Source organism: Canis lupus, chromosome 6 (genome assembly GCF_048164855.1).
Source record: "Canis lupus baileyi chromosome 6, mCanLup2.hap1, whole genome shotgun sequence".
Classification (NCBI taxonomy): domain Eukaryota; kingdom Metazoa; phylum Chordata; class Mammalia; order Carnivora; family Canidae; genus Canis; species Canis lupus.
This window is the reverse complement of record NC_132843.1, coordinates 16,619,864-16,642,735: the sequence shown is the minus strand read 5'-3', so window position 1 is coordinate 16,642,735 and position 22,872 is coordinate 16,619,864. Positions and strand designations below refer to the sequence as shown.

Below are 22,872 nucleotides of genomic sequence, written 5' to 3'. Positions count from 1 at the left end.
CTTTTTCAGAGTGATATTTTAGATTACAAGAAACTACAAAAAAAAGTTACCTAATTTGTGCATAGTACTCCATTGCTAGGACACATCTGGTCTCGTTTTAACATCACAGGACCGCTTTAAGATACATGGGATGCTGTGTTTCCTGTTTTGCAGGAAATTAAGGATTCAAAGGCTCAAGTTTGTCCCAAAGTCACATAGCTAAGGGCGTGAACCACTGTCTCCTGACTTGTGCTCTAATTTATTCAAATTTAAAATATTGCTACCAGATTCTCCATATTTAGCAAGCAAAACTGAATGAGTGTTGAGCAGCTGATCCAGAGGGCCAATAGGGCATCTCCTTCATGGCTTGTTCCTAGCTCCAGTCTAGCTTCTCCAAAAGCCACTGATGAATCAGGAATCAATTTAGCCTGCTGGCCTGTCCCTTTGTTCAGTTGCCACACTGTGTGAATGTTCCATAGGAAAAGACCTGTGGACGAAATATACTCCCATCTACTTCCTTGGTTTTGTTTTAGTCTTGTGGCTTTTGGGTTATTTTTCAAACCTGTGGGTGTGAAGGCTCAGAAATGTCTAATACCAAGTAGTATGATCTTAGCAAGTCACTTAAGGAAACGGTAAGCTAGAGGGGTTATTTGTAAGGCAAAGACTAGCTGAGACTATCTAGAAATGAAGTAAATACCCATTTACAGGCATGCCTGGTGCTCCCACAAATTATCCTTTGTTATGTAGACATGATCTCCCCAGGTTAGCTCTAAAACAGAGTTCCAGAGATTTCCATCACCAGAAGTCAGACCAGACCAGCCTCCACCCCAAATGTCCCACCATGTTTGTTTGGTCTGCCTACCTGACTCCAAGAACGAAGCAGGCAGCTTAGTCTCTGGATAGGATTCTCTGTGTCCGTTCCTCTGTCCCATCCTGCGTTGTCATGACTGGTCAGGCCAGCCTGTCTGCTCCCTGCAGAGGCCTCTCCCTACCCCTTACCACCTACCCGAGCTCCCTTGCTGGAACTTGAGCTGGTGTGTCCCCAGGGTCTGCCATGAGCTCTCCCCATCCAGGACAGCGGTAGAAATGAGAGGACCCAGCCCTGCACTCCACATGCCATGGGGGTGGCCAGGGCAGTCCTGGAGCTGAGGATGGTCAGTGAGAGCTAACCTGACTTGACAGCTGCCTAGAGACATACATAAAAAGATGTAAATGGGAGTCATTATTTCCACAGGTGAACATGTGTGTGTGTAAAGAGATGTATCCTCAGAGCTCTGTCTGTGTGACACTCTGAGGATACATCTGTACAAACTGAGCTGGAGTTTGAGCAGTACAGCAGCTAGAGAGACCAGGGAAAGGATAGTGTTTAATTAACTTGGCGTTTAAAATCTTCATTCTTGTTACTGGTTTTGTCACATACTAACCCTGTGACCTCAGAGAATCTTCCCTGAGCCTTGGTTTCATTACCTGTAAAATGCCGCCGTACTACTCCAGAGGTATCAGAGAAGTACAGGAGGCAGTAAGGAAGAAAGCACTTAACTTTGTCACCAGCATGAGGTTGACGTTCATGAAGCATTTTGTTATGAGTTAGTTAATACGTCAGATTTACTACAGGCGGCCCAGAGTGTACGATTCTGTTGCTCATGTTCCAAACTTCTCCATATGATAAGATGTGCTTTTGTAGAGTTCTCCTTTAGAGTTTATTTAGCAGTTGCTATAGTTGCTGACATATAGCAGAAGGGGCTTTGTTTTTAACCTGCTGAACTACTGTTATTACTGGAAAAAAAAAAAAAAACTTCTCTGTCTAATCGTATACCCAATAATTAAGCTCTAGAGCATGTTGTGAAATAGCCATATGCCCTGACCTTTAAAAGTGGAGACACTCTAGCCTTGTAACTACTAAATTCTGGTGGGAAGCCAAAACAACCCATACTTCTCATTTCTGAACTTCTTACACAATCCATTTGAAGTCCTGAACTGATCGAGAGATTTGATGGTTTCTGAATGGGTGACCACTGGGTAAGGTACTGCAGAGCCCTTCAGAGGAAATATAACAGCTGGGCTCTGCTCTTGATGACTTTGCGGGCTTACAAGGGACTGGAGACAATAGCCAGAAACTACCCTTGGAACTTCTCCCTACATATCCAACTTGCAATTCTCAGAAATTCTGCTTCATCCTAGGATGAAACCCACAGATCACAGCCTGGCCAGAGCTTGTTGTTCTGAATAAAGCTTTCTCTGTCACCCCTACACCCATCATGTACCTGTTGTCTGTGGTTGCATTTGAAACACAACAGGCTTGTTGAGTATTTTCCACAAAGACCTTATGGTGCATAAGCCTACAATATTTAATACTTGGCGCTCCATGGAAAAGCTTATTTACACCCCGCCCCCAGGGGATCCAGCTTGTGGCGGGAAAGTGATAGGAACAGATACTACCCCATCGGAGCTCTGGTCTCAGAACACCTGCTGACTTGAGCCACTGTGATGGATGCCTCTAAGGGCAGCCAGGTGCTGCCTGGGCTGACCTGCCTCTGCCCTCAGGCTAGCTCACCTGATGAGGGGCAGCACCAACGCTGGAACCAGGTCAGAGGAGTCAGAATGAAGCTTTAATGGAGGTGACTGCCTTGGGAGAGGCTTTTAAGGTAGGGATGCAACCTGTGGAGAAGCACTGTGGTCTGGCCTTCCAGGTCCAGATGAATATAGTGAAGGGCAGGTTCAAGTTGAGCCAGAAGCCAGTGTGTGTGGGGTTGTCAAGACTTACTCATTATAAAGCTATTTGAAAGTTACTGCACTTGTAGGTGTTTGTGGGTTTATGTCTCTACAGGTTACCTGCTGGGAGGAATTAAAAGCCTAGAAGACCCAGCTCTATGATGTTAGCGTTGGTTAAATCTGAGAAAGAGGGTGGGGGTGGGGGAGCTTCCGGTGTTACTTCACATACACCTGTGAGGTTTTGCAGATTTGTCATGAGTGGGTATGGAGTCCATGATTAAAGGAAATAAATCCTACAGTCATTTATCTTTAATATTATAGGAATCGGTAAAATGTTAAAATGCTTCAATAAGATCGTTCTTGGGGTATAAATAGCCCTGTGAATGGTCAGTGTCCACAAGATCTGTGAAGAGTCGCTGTCCTTTCTTTAGATTCGGATCTCTGGGACTTGAGCGGAGCTTTAACGAGACGTGTCACCTGGCGCTCAGACCCGTAGTTTTGATTCTGTCTGAACTGGCCGTCAGGCTGCTCCATTGGGTCCGAGTGTGATGGTTGACAGAGTGCTCCCTGCAGCCCTTGCCACTGGGCTTTTCTCTTACATGAAGGACATCTGGGCTCATGTCTCATGGTAAAACACATAGTATAAAACTGGCAGCTTTTAACTATACAGTCCGTGTGACATGAGGACCAAAGCTGTTGCTGTGCAGCCACCATCAGTCTCCAGCACTGAGCTCGTGTTGGATCAGGTGCACTTTGGGCTCTGGCCGACCTCAGACAGTGCTAGGTTTTATTTCAGTGTTGCTTCCCTAAGTGGGCATTACGCTGGTGTGAAGTCAGCAGCAGGCATGCTTGTATCCGCGTAAAGGCAGCGCCCAGCCACACCTTACTTTTAGAAAGCAGGTGCTTTGCTTAGAAAGGAGGCGAGCGCCCCGTGGGAGCTGTTGCATAGTACACTCTTGGTGTCAGCTTCTGCTGCCCTGACATTCCAGGGATCCTAAGGTCCATCTGTCCTTGTCCGTCAAGTCCTGAGCACCTGCTGTGCTGTTGCGATTTGGAGACTGGAAATCCAGCCGTCCCAATGCCAGCTAGGTTCTTGGTGGGATACGGAGGTGAGCGTGGCCCAGCCGAGAGTGACCCTTGGGGTGGCCTGAGGAACAAGAACCCAGGCTTCCAGACCAGCCAGGCTTCGGGTGGCATCTGGCTCTGCCACTTTTAGGTGTGGCCTCAGATGAGTCACTCCACCTGGGTAATTGTCAGTTTTTTCATCTGTAGAGTGGTGTTATTCCAGTTCGGGCCTCACAGGTCTGAGGATTAAGGGATCCAGTGCCTGGATTAAGGGAGAGGTGGGAGCAACCCCCGCTGGTGGAGCTCAGGGAGGGGAGGGGCTGTGCTTGACTGGGTCGAGAAGGCCCCTGGGGGAGGTGGTGGTTGAAGAGTGGCCTTGGCAGGTAGCGGGAGTGTAGGGAGTATAGGGGAGGGAGGCATGAACAGTGCAGGGGCAGGCAGGTCCCGCTCCGTATGGGACGGAAGGTAAGGACAGGTGGGAGATGAGCATGGACACTGGAACCATGTCAGGCACCTGGAGCTGGTCTCATAGGCACCGGGAAGGTGGATGGTGGGTTTCTGGGCATTGGAAAGCTGTGGAGCCTCAGCTCAGCAAGAGTCCAGCTGACTTGCCAAGGTCTGCACAGGAGGTGGCAAGGCGGCCTGTAGGGAGTCGTGCCCAAGGGAGCAAAGGATGGCTGTGTGCTCAGTAGGAAGGGAAGGCAGGGGCACCAGAAAGTGCACTTGTACCGGGAGCTTCCCCAGGAGGTGAGCTTGGCAGTAGAGGAAAGATTGGTTTCCTTTGGATCACCTGGGATTGTGGGCCACGTAACCGCAAGTGCAACTAGAGAGAAATTGGGGTCATTTGACCAAGAGGAAGAATGAAATCAGAGCGGTGTTTATTGAGAGGAGCAGGTGAAGGGATGCACAGAGAGATGAGGTTGAGAGGCTAGAAGAGGGGTCAGGTGGTGGAGGTCCCTGAGGAGGCTGAGAGGCGCTGCCCCAGCCAGGCCGGCTCCACAGCAGTGTTTTCAGCTGAAGGTAAATAGAGGAGGGTGAGGCAAGAGAGAGCTGAGGGGAAAAGAGGGCTCCCCCACCAGCACAGCAGTGTGAGTGAGCACACACGTGCCTATGCCTTGTGCAAGGGGGCGGGGGCGCTAGAGTGAGGACCTTCATTACGCACTGATTACATTTTACCCAAAGTCTGTTTCTGGAACTAGAATGTTCTGGCTCTGCCTCTCTCGGACAGATAAACCTCTCTGTGCCTCCCATTTCCTCATCTGTGAAATGGGTATAATGGCACCTCCCTCATCAACTTGTTGTGAGGATATTAATCGGACTAATATATGAAGAGCAGTGAATCAGTGCTTCACACAGAGTAAATGGCTCATCAGCACCTTCAGGCCCCACTGGGTCGGGGCTGCTTCTAGAAGCAGGAGGACTGAGAAGCAAACCTACAAGCATTGAGTCAAGCAGAATTTTCCTGGGCCCAAAGAAATCTCAGGTGTTTTAGTCCAGCTCTTTGGGACCCCTTTGCTGAGGTCCCAACAGTTGGGAGACATTAATAATAATTACCCTTGCATTTGATTGCATAGCACTTTACAGTTTAGTAAGTACTCCCACCTCTAGTCCCATAGGCCACCTTCACAGCAAACCTGAAAGATTGGTTGCCGTCCACAGAGAACAAAACTGCTCAGCACGGTCAAGTAACCCGCTGCACGTGCAGTCAGGCTCAGCGTGCATGTTGGTTGAGACGCTCATGAGCTCTGAGGATCGGAACCCGAGACTCCTGACCTCCCCCCACTTCCTTTTCCCACCGCTATTCTACCTGACTGTGGAAACGTTGCTTTCAAGTAAGAGACGTGAGGTTCCCATAAAGGATCAATGGGAACCGCACACTTTCATAGCGCTGAAGGCTGAGGAAAGGGAACTCCACATGACCGCCCCCTCCTGTTAGTCATGCCAGCATCGTGGTTCATTGACTGGGTTTGTCACTCCAGTGGGTGACTTGCAAGGGTGCCCCAGACCTGGACCTGCTTGCCCTTTGGGTCTGTTGAATGATCTGTGAGGTCTAAGGCTGGGTCACTTGTATTTAAGTTACACGTCGATACCAGCAGTTATGCCACCTCCTTAGCAAAAGGGCAGAAAAGCCTTTTCAAACTTAAGTAGATGGATCATTTCCTCTTAGTATTTAGGAAAGAGTGATTCCCTGGAATTGCTAGGTTCATGGACTATTTGCTACAATTCTTTTTAAATAAAAATGGTGGTGAAATTTTGCACCTTCTTGCCAGAGATTTGGTATGTGGCATTGTTGAAAACTGGTCACTTCCTCATTTGTATAATTTCCTTTCCTTGTGGCCTAAACTTGACTCTTAATGAGTCTAGATAGGAATAAGTCATAGATTCTGTTTTAAAATATCTGAAGAATGAGGGGCACCTAGTTGGCTCAGTCAGTTGAGTGTCCAACTTTTATTTTTGGCTCAGGTCGTGATCTCAGGGTCGGGGGATCGAGCCCCGCATCAGGCTCCACGCTTAGCATGGAGTCTGTTTGGGATTCTCTCCCTCTGACCTTCCTGCTCACTCTCTTGCTCGCTCTCAAATAAATCTTAAAATATCTGAAGAAATGAATTCAAAGGAATCTTGATCTTTTCGATACCCCACACATACACACCCCAACCTCCTGCAAGCTTTTTTCCTGTCATGTTTCCAGCTCTGTCTGTGGTGAGATGTGTATCTTGATGCTAGGGGCCAGCACAGACTGACCGACCTCCTTGAACATGTGTTGGTCGGGAACATGTGTTGGTCGCTGGCCACTGCCGCTGGAGAGAATTCACTCAGTTGCTTTTCTCAGATTTTTTTCCAGGGGCTTTTCCATGAGGTATCTTGGGAGTCATGGTTGCTTCTTGAGAGCCTTTGTTTCCCCATGGGCCAGATGATTGCAAGACCGTGGAGGCCCGTGGCCTTGGCCAGCATGACCAGGCTTGCCAACGTGATGATTCACACTGCTCCCTCCTCCCCTTCTGAACTTTCTGACAGCCTTGTGACTCTGACGTGGGAAGTACCAGTGGCTCTCGAGAAACCTTTATTGAAGAGTTGAACGTTTTTCTTTTAAGATTGCTGAGGTGGTTTTCCATAAAGTTAGCACATGCCTTGCTTTCTACTTAAATCTGGAGGACACTGTGTTTATTCTTGTTCCTTCTTAGGGTTTGTTAGTGCTTTCAGGTTTGCTTTTCATGTTACTCATGATGCGCTGATAGAAATTTACCTAAATATATGTGGAAATGTTCTTTTGTTACTTGGAGCTTATATAGTTTCTTATGCAGATGTGCAAATATAGTGCCTTAGTAATTGCAGACTCACATACTGTCTTGCTTTCTTTCCTCTACACTGATTCTTAGTGATCCTTACAGGAAGTATAGCTTCCTGTCATCAACAAATTACATGATTTCTATGACCTCCTTCACTGACTTGACAAGCCCGTATTGGGCATCTGGTGTTAATATTTAATATTTTTTAATATTTTTTTCTTAATATTTTTTTCAAAATGTTAACTAACCAGTGCCTCTCACTGCCACTTCATTTTGCAGATAATGTTGGAAGGTTCTGTACTGGTGTTTGAAGGGGTGCTTTTTGCCACTGAAATTTCCTTTAGCCTTTGGGGCCCTGATGAATGGAGTTTTGTGTCAACTCTAGGTGTTTGCACAGTCCTGTGTATGGTATGGAGAGTGTGGAATTGCATCTGGAGACAAGAGGTATAACTGCCAATATTCGGGGCCACCAAAACCCTTGCCAAAGGATGGGTATGACTTAATGCAGGTAAGTTTGTTGTCTTGGGCTTTGGGAACACAAAATTATAATCCGAGATCCTCTGTAATTATACTGTAAATATCACGGTGGGGTGGGGCTGAAACTAACAGGCTTAATACCTATCCCAAACCTTATCTGGGGCACACAGTGGCACAGAAGATAATGTAACTCTAGAGGCAGAATTTCTCTGGGGCTGACTTCCTGCCTTTCTCTTGGTTTCCCCATAGCAGGTTACTATTTAGGGACTGACCTTGGTACCTCAAATGTTGCTCTTTGCAGCTTCTTGAAAATGTACTAGAAGTTACCTTTTTTTTTTTTTAGTTCCTGGATTTTAGGACTCAAGCCCCCTAGGCTGCTAAGTAGCGTTGACTCTCTTGTCCTCTGTTTAGTGGTTCCTCCATTTTCCACCCAGAGCCTGTGACCTTTGGTTGCGACCAGGATTCTGTTCTTTCTTGTCTCATTTACCATTCGTGATACACAGGGATATTAGAAAAGAACTGGTAAAATCAAGGTGAAAAGACTGGTGCTAGAGGCTTACATAATGTAAAATCAGGTTGACGGGGGAGCAGCAGGTCTCTTCAGCTTGCTTTCTGCTTTCATCAGAATTATTAAAGACATCTGACTTTCCCCAGAGTGACCAATGGAAGTAGTAGATCACATTTGGATTAAACTTAAACAGAAAACCTAAGAGTAAGAAGTAAAACAGATTGTCCAGGGAGGAGAGTGAGCTTCCAAATAAGAAAAAAAAAAAAAATTGAAATATCTCTATTGTCTCTACTTTTGCAACTCCCTCATTTTGAATAGTAAATTTGATAGCCTTTTTTTTTTTAAGGTTTTATTGATTTATTTATTTGAGAGAGTGCACAAGTAGAGGAGGAATGGCAGGCATAGGGAGAGGGAGAAGCAGACTCCCCGCTGAGCAGGGAGCCCAATGCAGGGCTTGATCCCAGGATGCCGGGATTATGACCTTAGCCAAAGGCAGATGCTTAACCACCTGAGCCACCCAGGCACCCCAAATTTGAAAATCTTTTAAAAGAATTCTACAAGAACTTTGCAAACATGTTTCTTACCCATGTGTACCTAAAGAAGGACTAGGCGAATAAAATTGCCTTATTTCATTGAGGAATGTGGGTCCTCATCTGACTTGGCTACTGTGATAACCATGCTTTCTCACCCAAAAGGAGCTCTGTCCAGGATTATTCTTTGACAATGTCAGCGTGTGCTGTGACGTGCAGCAGCTCCGGACTCTGAAGGACAGCCTACAGCTTCCCCTGCAGTTCCTGTCCAGGTAGGCTGGCCTCCTGGCACACAGATGAAAAATGGGTTTAGGGTGCTTATTAACCAGGGACAGTCTGATTTACTCCTAAAAGTCAGTTTTCATGTTTGATGTTTCAAGAAAGTAATCTTATCAAGCATAATTTCTCAATAAAGTAATAGTTGTCAGACTTCATTTTCTACTTAGTTCCATGCAGAGCTGAGACATGGCTTTCCTCTGAGATGGTCCCTCCCCAAGGGTATCTGCACCGTGGACTGGGTCCTTTCACATTTGAGCCTCTGGGTGCTGTGTGGACGAGAGGTTCTGGTGGTCCTGCCACATCTGTGACTGAGACCCTCCTCCATGTGGTCCCTAACATGGCCATCCTCCCCTCCCTGCCCCTGGATGGGATGTGGTTCTCTCTCCCTATAGTAATGTGAGATGCTAGAGCCCCAGTCCTCCATAGAGCTGGCCTTTGGTAGCTGTTAACAAGATTGTTCTGGCAATTTGCTGGTTTTGTCACAGTCCACTGTCCAGACTGTTCTCTATGACTGGGGCTGTGAAAAGGGTTGCATAATAGGTGTTCTCAAAGCTTACTCAGTGATTCTCACATGTGCCAAAGAACAAGCTGGTGGAGGTCTGTAGAACAGCACTTCATGGTATCTTTCTAAATATTTCACACCAAAGCACCCTGATAAATGTGGGTGGGAGGGACATAAGAAGAGGGGAAGCACTTCTCCGTGTGCATGTCATGGCAGGTGACAGGACAGTCGGCATCCACTGAGAAAACCCTCCCTGCTGCTTCCCAGGAGTTTAAATTGGCAATACAGAGTGGAAAACCTTTGCTAAACCATCCTTTCAGGACAGCATACCATATAGTAGATCAAAAAGTTGAGAACCTGATCAAACAGCATACCCTGTAGGCTAGGAGATGTTGATGGACTCATCATTCAGTCAAAATACATTTACTTAGCACCCTACACCAGTTGAGGCATTATGGACATAAGGATAACCAAGATCAAAAGATAACCAAACTTTCCCTCATGTTGTCAGCTCTTTTTTTTTTTTCAAAGCCAATAATGAGAAGCTAACATAGGGAATATTGTGGAGCTATCGAAACTGATGATTGCAGAGATGAAATGTAGTTACATGGCAAGAGATTTTTAATCCATGGAACATGGTAGAAATCTGCACCCCTGGAGCGCTTTCTGTTAGGATGGTGTAATTGTAGTTCCTGTTCTTGTCACGGTAGAGCACAGGACGCCTGAAAGCAGGTCAGGGTGCATGTCTGCTCCCTTACTAGACCAGGGGCAGTGAAGGCTGGGACCACCTTGCCTGCTCTGTGTCATGTGGCACGCGGAGTGGATCAGAACTGAGTGACCCCCATTGGTTGTGCCACGAGAATGCAGGTCTAACGCAGCAGTAGCTTTTGCGGCTAACAGTGAACCCAACTGGAGAGACATTTCTGCAACCCAGTAAGTCAGCATTAGGAGCTTCATCGGTGAACCTGGAGAGCAGACCGCTTGTAGTTCTCATGAAAACCCGTGTGCTTCTGCAGTGCGCGCACCACCGCTGTTCTCACAGCTTCTTCTCAAGCCATGGGGAGATCCTCTTGTGTTTAGAAAGGGTCAAGGGATTACCCAGGGCTTAAAGAAAGCCGTTCAATAAGAAGGTGAAAATTCTAACATGTGAATCTCATTTTTCCCTTGTTTTCCCTTCTTCATCAGAGTGGTCACCATGACACTCCAAAGTCCTTTTAGCTTTAAGAAAAGGAAACATGTCGATAAATTATAAAACACAGAATTCAGAGAAGCATTTTTTCCCTTCCTACAATTAAACCTGGACAACATATGTGTAGTAATTAGGGCAGTTTGTAAAGAGACCTCTGATTTTAGGTTTAGAACGGCTGGGTTTAAGATGTCTTCAGGCAATTTATTTGTCACCTTGTAAAATAAATTTTAAATGTTCTTTGTTGTAAATCATGTTTTCGCTGACCCTGTTACCTGTGAGATCAGACAAAATATAGTTTACTTTTTCTTTAGATGTCCATCCTGTTTTTATAACCTAATGAACCTGTTTTGCGAGCTGACATGTAGCCCTCGGCAAAGTCAGTTTCTGAATGTTACAGAAACTGAAGATTATGTTGATCCTGTTACAAACCAGACAAAAACGAACGTAAAAGAATTACAGTACTATGTCGGAGAGAGTTTTGCCAATGGTGAGTAAACTTTTAATTATTCCTTTTTTTATAGTTGGTATAAGGACTGTGGATTAATTGTTCCTTTCTTTTGTCAACTATGTGAAAATGGCGGTTTTTAATTCTGTTGGCCATGAAACATGAGTTGTTGTTTTGTGTGTATCCAGAACTTGAGCTACAACCTATAAAACAATCTTTTTGAAGTATTTGCTTAACTCTATCCTAACTGTAAATTTCCACATGGAAATTTTTACTGCATGCAGGTTTACTTCTGTACATTTTAGAAGCCATTAGAACTTTGTTTCCAGTGGACCTGCATTGTGTGACTTCATGAGTTGTTGCAAAACTTGAGAGGGTTTGGAAGGGTGAAGCAGAGGAGAGGAGATTTGACTATGAAGAAACATATTACCATAAGAGAGAGTAAGCAGATACAACTGCAGAAAGGGATCCATAGCAGCTAGAAATCCTAGGACAGTCTGAGAAAGACCATCTAGCGTCAGTTGAAAATGATTGAGATAAAGGACTTCTAAAAGAATAGAACACAAGGGGAAAAGAATGAACAAATTAAGAGTAGAACCAACTGGCTCTATTGATGAAAAATAGTCCTTTAAGTAAACTAAAAGATAAACAGCAGATTCGACACAACTGAATAAGAACGTGCCCAGGAACGAATAAGAATTCAGCATATTAGAGCAACATACAGATTTAATTGTAATGATCATTTGAAAAGGTAATCACAAATTTAATAGAAAAATTTAAATACTAAAAAATAATATAAATTGATTTTAAAACAATTAAGATTGTAAAAAAAAATTAAAATAAAATAAATTAAAAAATAAAAGATTGTCCCCTTCACAAAAGCAACAAAAAATAAGTTGTATAGGAATAAATCTACCACAAGATGTGACATAAAGGACAACCAGACTGAGTGAAGAGAGATAATTTTGTCTAGAAACAGAACTTTGCATATGGAGAATTGATACATAACAGGTGCATTGTTACAAGTCATTGAAGGAAAGGGTGGGCTAGTTGATAAATAGTGTTAAAAAATTGATTAGTCCTCTAATTTTTATTTTTGCATATCATACCAAAAATGTATAGAATAAAAAATCCTAATTTTGGACATGTTGGAAGTGTAAAATATCTTTATGACTTTAAGATAAGAAAAGGTTCTAGAAGAGAGGAAAAGCAGAAACCATAGTGAAAAGATTTATAAACAATCAATATCTAGAGCAGTCATTGAAATGCAGATGAAAACAGTGAACTATCATTTCACATATCAGATTGGCATAAATGTAAAAAAAATCAGTCAATTCCAAATATTGGTGAGGATATTCAAGCAATAGGAGTGCTAATATACTGCACCACTGGTAACCATAACTTAGTGGAAGTGTTTGAAGACCATTTTAAAAACAATTTTTGCACTACCTGGTAAAGTTGAAGATAAGTATACCCTCATCCCAGAAATTCCATTTTTATAGCTGCCTGCCACAGAGAAAGTTTTTGTTTTTGTTTTTTAAGATTTTTTGTTAATTCATTTGAGAGAGAAAGCACAAGGAGGAGGAGAATAAGAAGCAGACTCCCCGCTGAGCTGGGAGCCCAATGTGGGGCTTGATCCCAGGACCTGGAGATCATGACCTGAGCCAAAGGCAGATGCTTAACCGTCTGAGCCACCCAGGTGGCCCTGCTGTAGAGAAACTCTTAATGCATGTAAACAAAGAATGATATAAGAACATTCATTGTAGGGTTTTTGCAATTATCAAAAACTAGAGACATCAAGAGAATGAGAAGGTAAGCATGACTGGGAGAAAATACTTGCAGGGGATCCCTGGGTGGCTCAGCAGTTTGGCGCCTGCCTTTGGCCCAGGGCGCGATCCTGGAGTCCCGGGATCGAGTCCCACATTGGGCTCCCTGCATGGAGCCTGCTTCTCCCTCCTCCTGTGTCTCTGCACCCCCCCGCCCCCCGTGTCTATAATTAATTAATTAATAAATAAATAAATAAATAAATCTTTTTTTAAAAAAAAGAAAGAAAATACTTGCAGAAGACACATCTCACAAAGAATTGTTACAAAATATATGAAGAACTCTTAAAACTCAGTAATAAGAAAGTGAACAAACAACTTGACTGAATACATGGACACTGATCAGACACTTCATCATGATCAGACACTTCATCAGAGAAGATATACGGATGGCAGATAGCAGATGAAAAGATGCTCAACATTATATATTATCAGAAAAAGTTGAATTAAAACAACAGTGAGATACAGTTTGCAATAGTTACATGATTTACGTCCACACATACAGTAGAATGGCCAGAACCCAGGACGCTGACACCACCAAATGCTGGTGAGGAGGTGGAAGCACAGAAACTCTCATTCATTGCTGCGAATGCAGAGTGGCATAGCCACTTTGGAAGACAGCTCGGCAATTTCTTAGGAAACTAAAAATACTCTTATCATATGATCCAGCAATCATGCTCTTTGGCATTTACCCAAAAGAGTTGAAGACACGTCCACACAAAAACCCTTCCAGGCCTGCTTATAGCAACTTTATTCAAAACTTCCAAAACTTGAAGTAACCAAGATGCCCTTCGGTAGCTGAATAAGTAAACGGGGGTACACCTAGATAATGGAATATCATTCAGCACTAAAAAGAAAGGAGCTATCAAGGTATGAGATGACATGGAGGGACCTTTAAATCTTTAAATCTAGAAGCCAATATGGAAAGCCTACATCCTGAATGATTCCAGTTTTATTACATTCTGGAAGAGGCAAAACCATGGGGACAGTGAAAAAATGAGTCAGGGGCTAGGGGAAGCAGAGTGAGTAGGCGCACAGAGGATGTTAAGGGCAGTGAGATTTGTTTAATTCTGTAATGGTGGGTACAAGTCATGGTATATTTGCCAAAACTCATAAAATGTACAACACCTAGTGTGAGCCCTAAAGTAGACTGTGGACTTTGGGTGACAGTGATGTGTCATCCTAAGTTCATCAGTTGTATAACAAATGCACCAGTTGGGTGCTGTGGATAGTGGTGAGGTTGTGCTTGTATTGAAGCAGGAGTTATATGGGAATTCTCAATTTTACCGTGAACCTAAAATTCCTTAAGAAGTCCATTAAAAAATATATAAATAGGGGCGCCTGGGTGGCTCAGTCTGTTGAGTGACTGCCTTCAGCTCAGATCATGATCCCAGGGTCCTGGGATCAAGCCCCATATTGGGCTCCCTGCTCAACGGGGAGTCTTCCCTTCCTCTCTACCCCTTCCTTCCACCCCCAGCTCATACTCTTGTCTCGTATGCTCTCTCTTTTCTCTCTCTCCAGTAAATAAAAAGTCTTTAAAAAGAAAAATCATTGAGGGCAGTAAATGCTAAGAGGGGAATGGATAAATATGTTGGAGCATAGTCATAGTCTATAATAGAATACTTAAAAATGTTTGAATTAGTTATGTCACTCGAATGACTTAGAAAATTGAAAATAAGTTATGGGATATAGGTAGCATGTTGTTTATAATAGTACTGTTTATCTATGGATACGATATATCATGAAAGTACACGAACACGCACAGGAAAGATAAACATCAAATCCAGGATTATAGTTTACTGTAAGGAAGGGTTCAGGAGACTTCAGATAGGTGAATTGTATGGTAGATGAGTTATATTTCAGTAAAGCTGTTAAAAATCCATGTAACTATAGCATAGAAAAACTATAAAACTCCAAAGACAAGTATCTTAAAAAGAAGTAGAAAAAAATTACAAATCATCATAAAAGAATTCCATTTGGAGAGTTTTTTTCCCAGCAGTGAAAGAGACCAGAAGGCCATGGAATAATCATAGCTAAGTCACTCTACCTGAATTGCCTTTCAAGAACAAGGCTAAAACAATGAATTTATGAAGCATCTCCTTAAAGTTTAGGGAAGAAGTTTCTGGGAAGTTTCTAACAAGTAGGTGTGGTATCTAAATGGGGGCCCCCAAATGTGGATTAATTGGTGGCACAGGCAGTGAAAAAATTCACCTGAGGCAGAACAAAGGAGACAGAAGTTTGTTGAATATATCTCGCAAAGGGGGGGTAGGATACGGACATGAGGGGAGCGGTGAGCAGGACTGCAGAGGAGCAGCTATGGGTGGGGGCTGTATTTAAAGGGGGAAGATGAGGTATGGAGAGTATGGAATTCTCCCTTTTTTGGTAACTGTGCCTGATTGTTAGTAGCCCATTAGTCCGTTTAAGAGTATTGTGAGGTGGGTCACCTGATGGGCCCCTTCTACATGCCACTGCTCAAGCCTGTTTGCCTGAAGGTGGTTTCTACAGTAGGGACTGGTAAATGAATGTTAATACAGGGCCCATTACCACTACTTTTTTATGTGCAAAATGCCGTTGACATGGTCCTTATTTTGTGGGCTGTCTTTATGTCTTCTGAAGTGGAACCAGGGGCGCCTGGGTGGCTCAGTCGGTTAAGCATCCACCTTCGGCTCAGGTCATGATCCCGGAGTTCTGGGATTGAGCCTGCCTCAGCGAGAAGTCTGCTTCTCCCTGTTCCTCCCTGCCCTGAGATCGTGCTTACGTGCTCTCTCTCTCTCTCTCCTCACACACACATACTCACTCTCTCAAATAACAAATAAAATCTTAATAAAATAAAATGGAGCCAAAATAGAGAGTAGTATTAGGTTCATTCATGTGACCTTTGCCCTAAAGCAAGTTTTCCCCTGTAAATTCCAAACTCTTCAGCCATAGAGTTTCCTGCCCCAGATTTCTGGAACCAGCTTCCCTGACTGAAGAGACTCTCCTAGAGTTCTTACTTCTTCCCCAGCCTTAGTATGTTCTTCTCTGCAGCGATGATAATAGTCCTCTGAGCTACTGTGAGCTACGTGGGATGCCATAAAGCCTTTCCTGAGTATTTTTTTATGTTTATGTGACTTGGAATGTAGCCCTGCATATTACTGGCAGAGTGATGAGTCCACGTTACAGGTAATCTCCACTCCTGCGCCGGGTGTTTCCTGTCCCACCTGCCAGCCAGTGGCTTCTGACTGTGGTGCCTGTGGCTGAGCTCGCCTTCCAGAGGCCTTTTGTAAGATCTCCCCAGGGGGCTAAAGCAGTATGGTGTTTCAGCCTTTTTCCTTCTTCCTCTGCCAGCCATGTACAACGCCTGCCGGGACGTGGAGGCCCCCTCCAGTAATGACAAAGCCCTGGGACTCCTGTGTGGGAAGGAGGCCGAGGCCTGCAATGCCACCAACTGGATCGAGTACATGTTCAATAAGGACAACGGCCAGGCACCTTTCACCATCATACCCATATTTTCAGGTAGATTCCCAAGTTAGGCGTATTTATGATGTGGTTTTAAAGCCCAGGAGCCTTCGTCTGCAACAGGACAATAAATCCAGATAACTAGTTCCTGGACTTTCCCTCCAGTGAGAGAAGTAACTAGAACATTTCCCTTGCCCCTGGTTAATTTAGGGGGCTGGCAGTGAACATGGAGAAGAAGAAATTACCTTCAGGTGTTGCTACCTAATTGAAAGAATGAGCCTGGATTTTTGTTTTGTATTAAAAAAAAAAAAAAAAAAAAAAAAAAAGGGCAAAGCATTACAGGGGCCTTTTAAGGAGCCCTGCAATCATGTTAGACTTGCCCCTCCCCTCGCTGGAGGTTTGCTGTGGAATGTGGGGTACCCTAACCTCAGTGACAAACCTGGTGCCCAAAGTTATTTGAAGTAACTTAAACTTCATAGGGCTATGCAGCAAAACATCATTTGATCGGATGGAAACCTCTGGTCTTTTTTACTTTTATGGTTATGTGTTCTGTTTGTCATCTATATGCTTATCACTAGGTTTAAATATAATTAAATGCCAACTTTGTCACTTTTTTTTTTTTTTTTTTTTTGAGATACTCATTCAAGCCCATCCTCCCTACAGATCTTCCAGCCCATGGGATGAAGCCCATGAACAATGCCACCAAGGGCTGTGACGAGCCTGTGGACGAGGTCACGGCACCGTGCAGTTGCCAAGATTGCTCGGTGGTCTGTGGCCCCAAGCCCCAGCCCCCACCCGCTCCGGCTCCCTGGAGAATTTTGGGCCTGGATGCCATGTATGTCATCATGTGGATCACCTACATGGCATTTTTGCTCATGTTTTTTGGAGCATTTTTTGCTGTGTGGTGCTACAGGTGAGCAGTTTTGTGTATTCCCCAGGGCGAGAACAACAAGATTACCCAAGTGGCACTTCCAGCTTTCACCTGGCAGTCCTTGGTTAATTAAACCAAGAAACAAATATCACATGAATACCACTCCATGATTGCTAATGTCCTATAGTTAGCTAGTAAACAGAGACCTAGACATTTAAACATTTGAGGTTAGTTTCATTGATCTATCCCAAATGACAAGTGATGTTTATTTTTATCTTTTTAATTTTATTTAAATTCAGTTAATTAACATATAATGTATTATCAGTTTCAGAGGGAGAGGTCAATGATTTATGAGTCTTATATAATACTCATTATATAAGTGCTCATTACATCAGGTGCCGAGTGATTTTTTAAGCACTGTTAACCACCCATTCTTTAACAGAACATCTTAGGACCTGAATCTGATTCAAATCTAATTAAGTGGGCTGCTGTCTACAATCCTTTCAGATGTTTGCAACTTGATTAGGAAAGTACATTTTCCTTAACTTTTTGTTTTGAAATAATGTTAGACTTACCAGGAAAGTGCAAAAATAGTAAAGTTTGTATGTATCCTTTATGCAGCTTCCCTTAATGTTATAACTGACGTCACCCACAGTATGTAATTATCAGAAACCATGAAAATAACATTGGTGTAGTATTTTTAGCTAAATCACACACTTTGTTCACATATCACTACATTTTCCTATGCCTCCCTGTTCTGCTTTAGGACCCCACTCCATGTTCACCTTTTTAAATTATTTAGTATTTTATTTATCTGAGAAAAAGCTTGAGTGGGGTAAGGGACAGAGGGAGAAGTAGACTCCCCACTGAGCAGGGAGCCCAACATGGGCCTCGATCCCTGGACTCAAGGGTCACAACCTGAGCCGAAGGCAGGCACTTAACTGATTGAGCCACCCAGGTGCCTCCACATTCACTTTTTGTTCACTACTCTCCCCCAGTCTGTGACAGATTTTCTGGAATTTCTTTTATGGCCTTGACACTTTTGATGAGTAGTGGACAGTTATTTTGTAGAATAAGTTAGGTTTTATCAGATATTATCTCATGATGAGATTGAGGTTATGTGTTTCTGACAAAAATATTACAGAAGTGATTTATCTTTCTCAGCACCTCATTTTGGTGGTACACAATCTCAATAGGTCTCTTCACTGAGGATAATAACCTTGATCACTTGGTGAAGAGGGTGTCTGCTGGGTTTCTCTACTGTAGAGTTGGTGGTTCTCCCTTTGGAGTTGATAAATATCTTAAAGGAGATAGGTCAAAGCTGTGCTAAGGCCTCGTTTTTCCTAAAACTGTCCACTGATTTTTAGCATCCATTGGTAGATCTTGTCTGCAGCAGTTCTGTGGTGTTTGCCTAATGGTGACTTGGTGATTTTGTATTTCCTGCATCTCTTCTGCACTTACTAATTGGACTTACTCTGTACAGACAGTTATCCTTCCTATGCTCTATTTGTTTATTGGTTCGATTATATTCACATCATGGACTTTTGTGTGTGTGTGTGGGCTCTATCCAACACTGTCATTTGTTTCATTGCTCAGATTTTCCAGTTTTAACCATTGAAAGCACCTTCTGATTGACTCCTGTGGATTTTTTTTTTTTTTTTTTTTAAACATGCCCTCACCTTTCTCAAGCCTTTGCTTATTTTCTGGAATCACAAGATGTTCCAGACTCATCTCGTATTTTTCCTGCCCCAGCCCTGGAATCTGCCTCCTCTGCAAGAAGTACTGGTTCCTTTTATTGGAGACCAATGTTGAGAACAGTACTCTAGGCACTAGGTATGCGCATTGCTGCTGCAGTAATGTTCAGTGCTCTTAAAGGACCTAAAAAAGTTTTCAACCTAAATGAAAGTTACAAGGTGAAATTATTCTTTATTAGCTTGAGTTTTTTTAATACCTTTTTTCTTTTTTTTTCTTTTAAGATTTTATTTATTCATGAGAGACACAGAGAGGCAGAGGGAGAAGCAGGCTCCATGCAGGGAACCCGAAGCGAGACTCAATCCCGGGAATCCGGGACCACGCCCTGAGCCAAAGGCAGGTGCTCAACTGCTGAGCCACCCAGGCGTCCCAGTTTTGTTTTTTTTTTTTCATACCTTCTTGGAGTGCCTGGGTGGCACAGCTGAAGTCATGATCTTAGAATCCTAAGGTTGAGCCCTGCATATCAGCTCCACACTCAGTGTGGAATCTGCTAAACTTTCTCTCCCCCTCTGCCCCTTCCACTTGCTCTCTCTCTCTCTCTAATAAATATAAATCTTAAAAAAAAAAATACCTTCTTATATTTTCTCTTGAGGCTGGTGAGCAGGACTTGGAGCAAAGGAACCTGGGGTGGGGGGTGAAAGGGGAGACAGCATTTAAAGAGGAAGAAATAGAATGAGGAAGTAAGCTTTTACTGAGGTTATAGGATTAGCAGAAACACAGCTTGATCATGTCAGAGGTCTGCTAACACTGCTTATGTGTTTTTATTTTTCAGAAAACGCTATTTTGTCTCTGAGTACACCCCCATTGATAGCAACATAGCTTTCTCTGTAAATGCCGGTGACACAGGTAGGCACGTTTGTACTTACATGATGAGGATTGTGTTCGCCTGTGTGTTCATTTCCTCAGCGAGTGTTTATGCGTCTGGCCTGGGACAGACTCTGTGCTCATGTCAAGGACATGGCTGTGATCAAGACCGACTTTGTGGGAGTAGCCATTTAACCGGGGTGACAGAAAGGAACCAGGCACTGAATAATAATAGGATAACTAGGGTTGGGGTGAGAGCTGCAGAGAGGCTGATGGAACAAGCAGAGGGCAGGTGCAGCTGCAAAGGTGGATGGGAACTGCTTTGGACCGAGTGCTCGCGAGAACCTGGCTCGGGTGTGAGCATTGCTCCTCTGACAGGTGGGGATGACTGTCACGGTAGGCAGGCATGAAGGGTGGCCTCCTGAGCAGATAGCTGCTGAGGGTCTGGGTTGAGGGGGCAGTGGGGAGCAACACAGGGTCTTGTGCCATCCCTGGCCGCAGGCATAGTTCTCACCACCATGTGGTAGTAGCTAACACTTGCCCTGTTCCGACTTTCAGGAATGGCTTGGCTCTTAACCTCCACCCTCCCTTCCTCTCCTGCTCTTCCAGGGGAGGCATCCTGCTGCGACGCACTTGGTGCAGCATTTGAGGGCTGCCTGAGGCGGCTCTTCACACAGTGGGGCTCCTTCTGCATCCGAAACCCAGGCTGCATCATCTTCTTCTCCCTGGCCTTCATTGCTGCCTGCTCTTCAGGCCTGGTGTTCAGCCGGGTCACGACCAACCCAGTGGACCTGTGGTCGGCCCCTGGCAGCCAGGCACGCCTGGAGAAAGAGTACTTTGATGCGCACTTCGGGCCTTTCTTCCGCACGGAGCAGCTCATCATCCAGGCCCCCCACACCAGTGTGCACACTTACCAGCCGTACCCCTCAGGATCTGACGTGCCCTTTGGGCCCCCGCTTGACATAGGGATCTTGCACCAGGTAATGTGTTTTTGGCAGAAATCAGCCCAAGAGCCCCGTGGGTTTGTTCACTGGCTTTTACATGTTGACCAGCTCTACCTGATGTGAGATTGGGGCTGAACATAGTGGTGTATCTCGAAAATTGACAGTGAACAAGAAAGACACTTTTCATTTGCTTTTCAAGAAAGCAAATGGTGGGTGTTGAACTTAATGGAAAATTTAGTGCTTTTGTATTTATTTCATATAGCAGCAGGGCTTGCTTCTTCTTGAAATTGGGTTGAAAATTTCTCTGTTGAAGTAGGACATATTTATAATATACCTTAGGAACTTACTTATTTTTTTCCCTTGGTATTTGAAAAGTAATGTGCCAGGACCCAAAGGAGTGAAGCCTCTTAGGCTGTGCTGGGGACCTAGGAAGGAGCTTCTGCTGACCCTCCCTGCAGGAATGAATTTATCATTGCCTGAATGTGGGCCCCAGCCTGCCTTTGGTAAGAGGTGCATTGGGAACGAGATCCATCCTGTTCTCTTACAGAGGCCTTTATACCTTTGCATTTTTCTCTGTTGCACTTGCCCTGAAAAACTATCTATGAATAAATGGCACCCACTAATTTTTTTTTAATGAATGATTGCACAGTCACATGGTTTTTCCTTTAAATGTTGCTCTTGCCTATGGAAAGTCTGGTATCTTTTTTTTTTTTTTTAAGATTTTATTTATTCATGATAGACATAGAGAGGCAGAGACACAGGCAGAGGGAGAAGCAGGCTCCATGCAGGGAGCCCAACATGGGACTCGATCCCGGGTCTCCAGGATTGCGCCCTGGGCCAAAGGCAGGCGCTAAACCGCTGCACCACCCAGGGATCCCCCAGAAAGTCTGGTATCTTAACAAACTTCAAAATGGTCTCAAAAAAAAAAAAGAAAATGGTCTCAAGACTTTGACAGAATCTATTCTCCACCCAATGACTATTGCTTTTTCCCAGCTTGTTGCAAAAGATGCACAATGTAGTCATTTACCTCCAGGAAGATATTCTCTGTGAGAAAATATAGGAACATATGTGAACAATCCTAGCACAAAACAAGGTAGTAGATAGCATTTTGTTGGTAAAAGGGCATGTCAGGAGGACCAGGCAAATTGCCTTCATCTGCCCTCTGTGGCCTTCTTATTCACTGCTACAGAAGGGTGGAAGGGGAGATGTTCATGTATCCTGCCCTGACTTATGTCCTGGTGATGGTGCCCCCTCCCGTTTCTCTGGACACCTCTCAGCAGGGTCTCTATCCCAGCTGGCTATCTCTGAGAGTGGGCCTCTGGTGCCATTAGATATTTTACCAGAGAACGTCTTGGTCCTCTCCCTTGCGTGAGGAAATATTTTCCCCAAATATTTTTTATCTTCTGCCCTGTCAGGGCAAAAACAATTGGGCACAATCTGAGAGAAATCTGATGTGTTTCTGGATTTGTTTTTAAAATCTTCATTCAGGTTCTAGACTTACAAACCGCCATTGAAAACATCACCGCAACTTACAACAACGAGACTGTAACACTTCAAGACATCTGTGTGGCCCCGCTCTCACCCTATAACAAGAACTGCACCATTATGAGCGTGTTAAATTACTTCCAGAACAGCCATTCTATGTTGGACCACAAAATAGGGGATGACTTCTATGTGTATGCAGATTACCACACGCACTTGCTATATTGTGTACGGTACGTGGCAAGAAAGGGGTCATTTGTTCATCCCACCAACATGGGAGCACTTGCTGTCACTACACTTGTTGGTGCCAGAGACTAGCAGTGAGCACACAGCATGACCTTGTCCTGCGAAGCATAAGTTCTAATGGATGGAGACTGACAATGAATAAATAGATATATGCTCTGATGCCAGGTAGAGATGAGAGCTCTGGAGAAATTAAGCCTGGCAAGGAGATAGAGTGCAGTGGGGGTGTACTGCTTTAGATGGAATGGACACCTGCTCAAACAGAAAGGAGAGGAGGGTGCCTGTGAATATCAGAGGGAAAAGTGTTCCAAGTATACAGGTAGCATGTACAAAGATCCTAGGGTGGGAGTGTTCATGGTGTATAATCAAGGAATGGCAGGTACCACTCAGCCTTACACTCATGCCTAGAATGACAACACATAGTTGCACCTGCTACACCAGCAGTGGTATCATAGTACAAAAACAGAAACCTAGAGTCCTTTTTATTGTCTTTCAAATAGGAATTTATCCCATGATATCAAATTATTTTTAAAATATTGGGG

At 44.2% G+C, this 22,872-nt stretch overlaps 1 protein-coding gene across 1 annotated transcript in view; it reads left to right on the top strand.

Moving 5' to 3' along the window:
* Positions 1-22,872, top strand: part of NPC1 (NPC intracellular cholesterol transporter 1) — a 53,067-nt gene that overhangs the window by 8,008 nt on the left and 22,187 nt on the right. The window contains exons 2-9 of the mRNA XM_072829045.1: positions 7,429-7,551; positions 8,724-8,830; positions 10,840-11,015; positions 16,124-16,291; positions 16,898-17,147; positions 19,630-19,703; positions 20,271-20,641; positions 22,094-22,320. Coding sequence (XP_072685146.1) covers positions 7,429-7,551; positions 8,724-8,830; positions 10,840-11,015; positions 16,124-16,291; positions 16,898-17,147; positions 19,630-19,703; positions 20,271-20,641; positions 22,094-22,320 — 1,496 coding nt within the window. The remainder of the gene's footprint in view (positions 1-7,428; positions 7,552-8,723; positions 8,831-10,839; positions 11,016-16,123; positions 16,292-16,897; positions 17,148-19,629; positions 19,704-20,270; positions 20,642-22,093; positions 22,321-22,872) is intronic.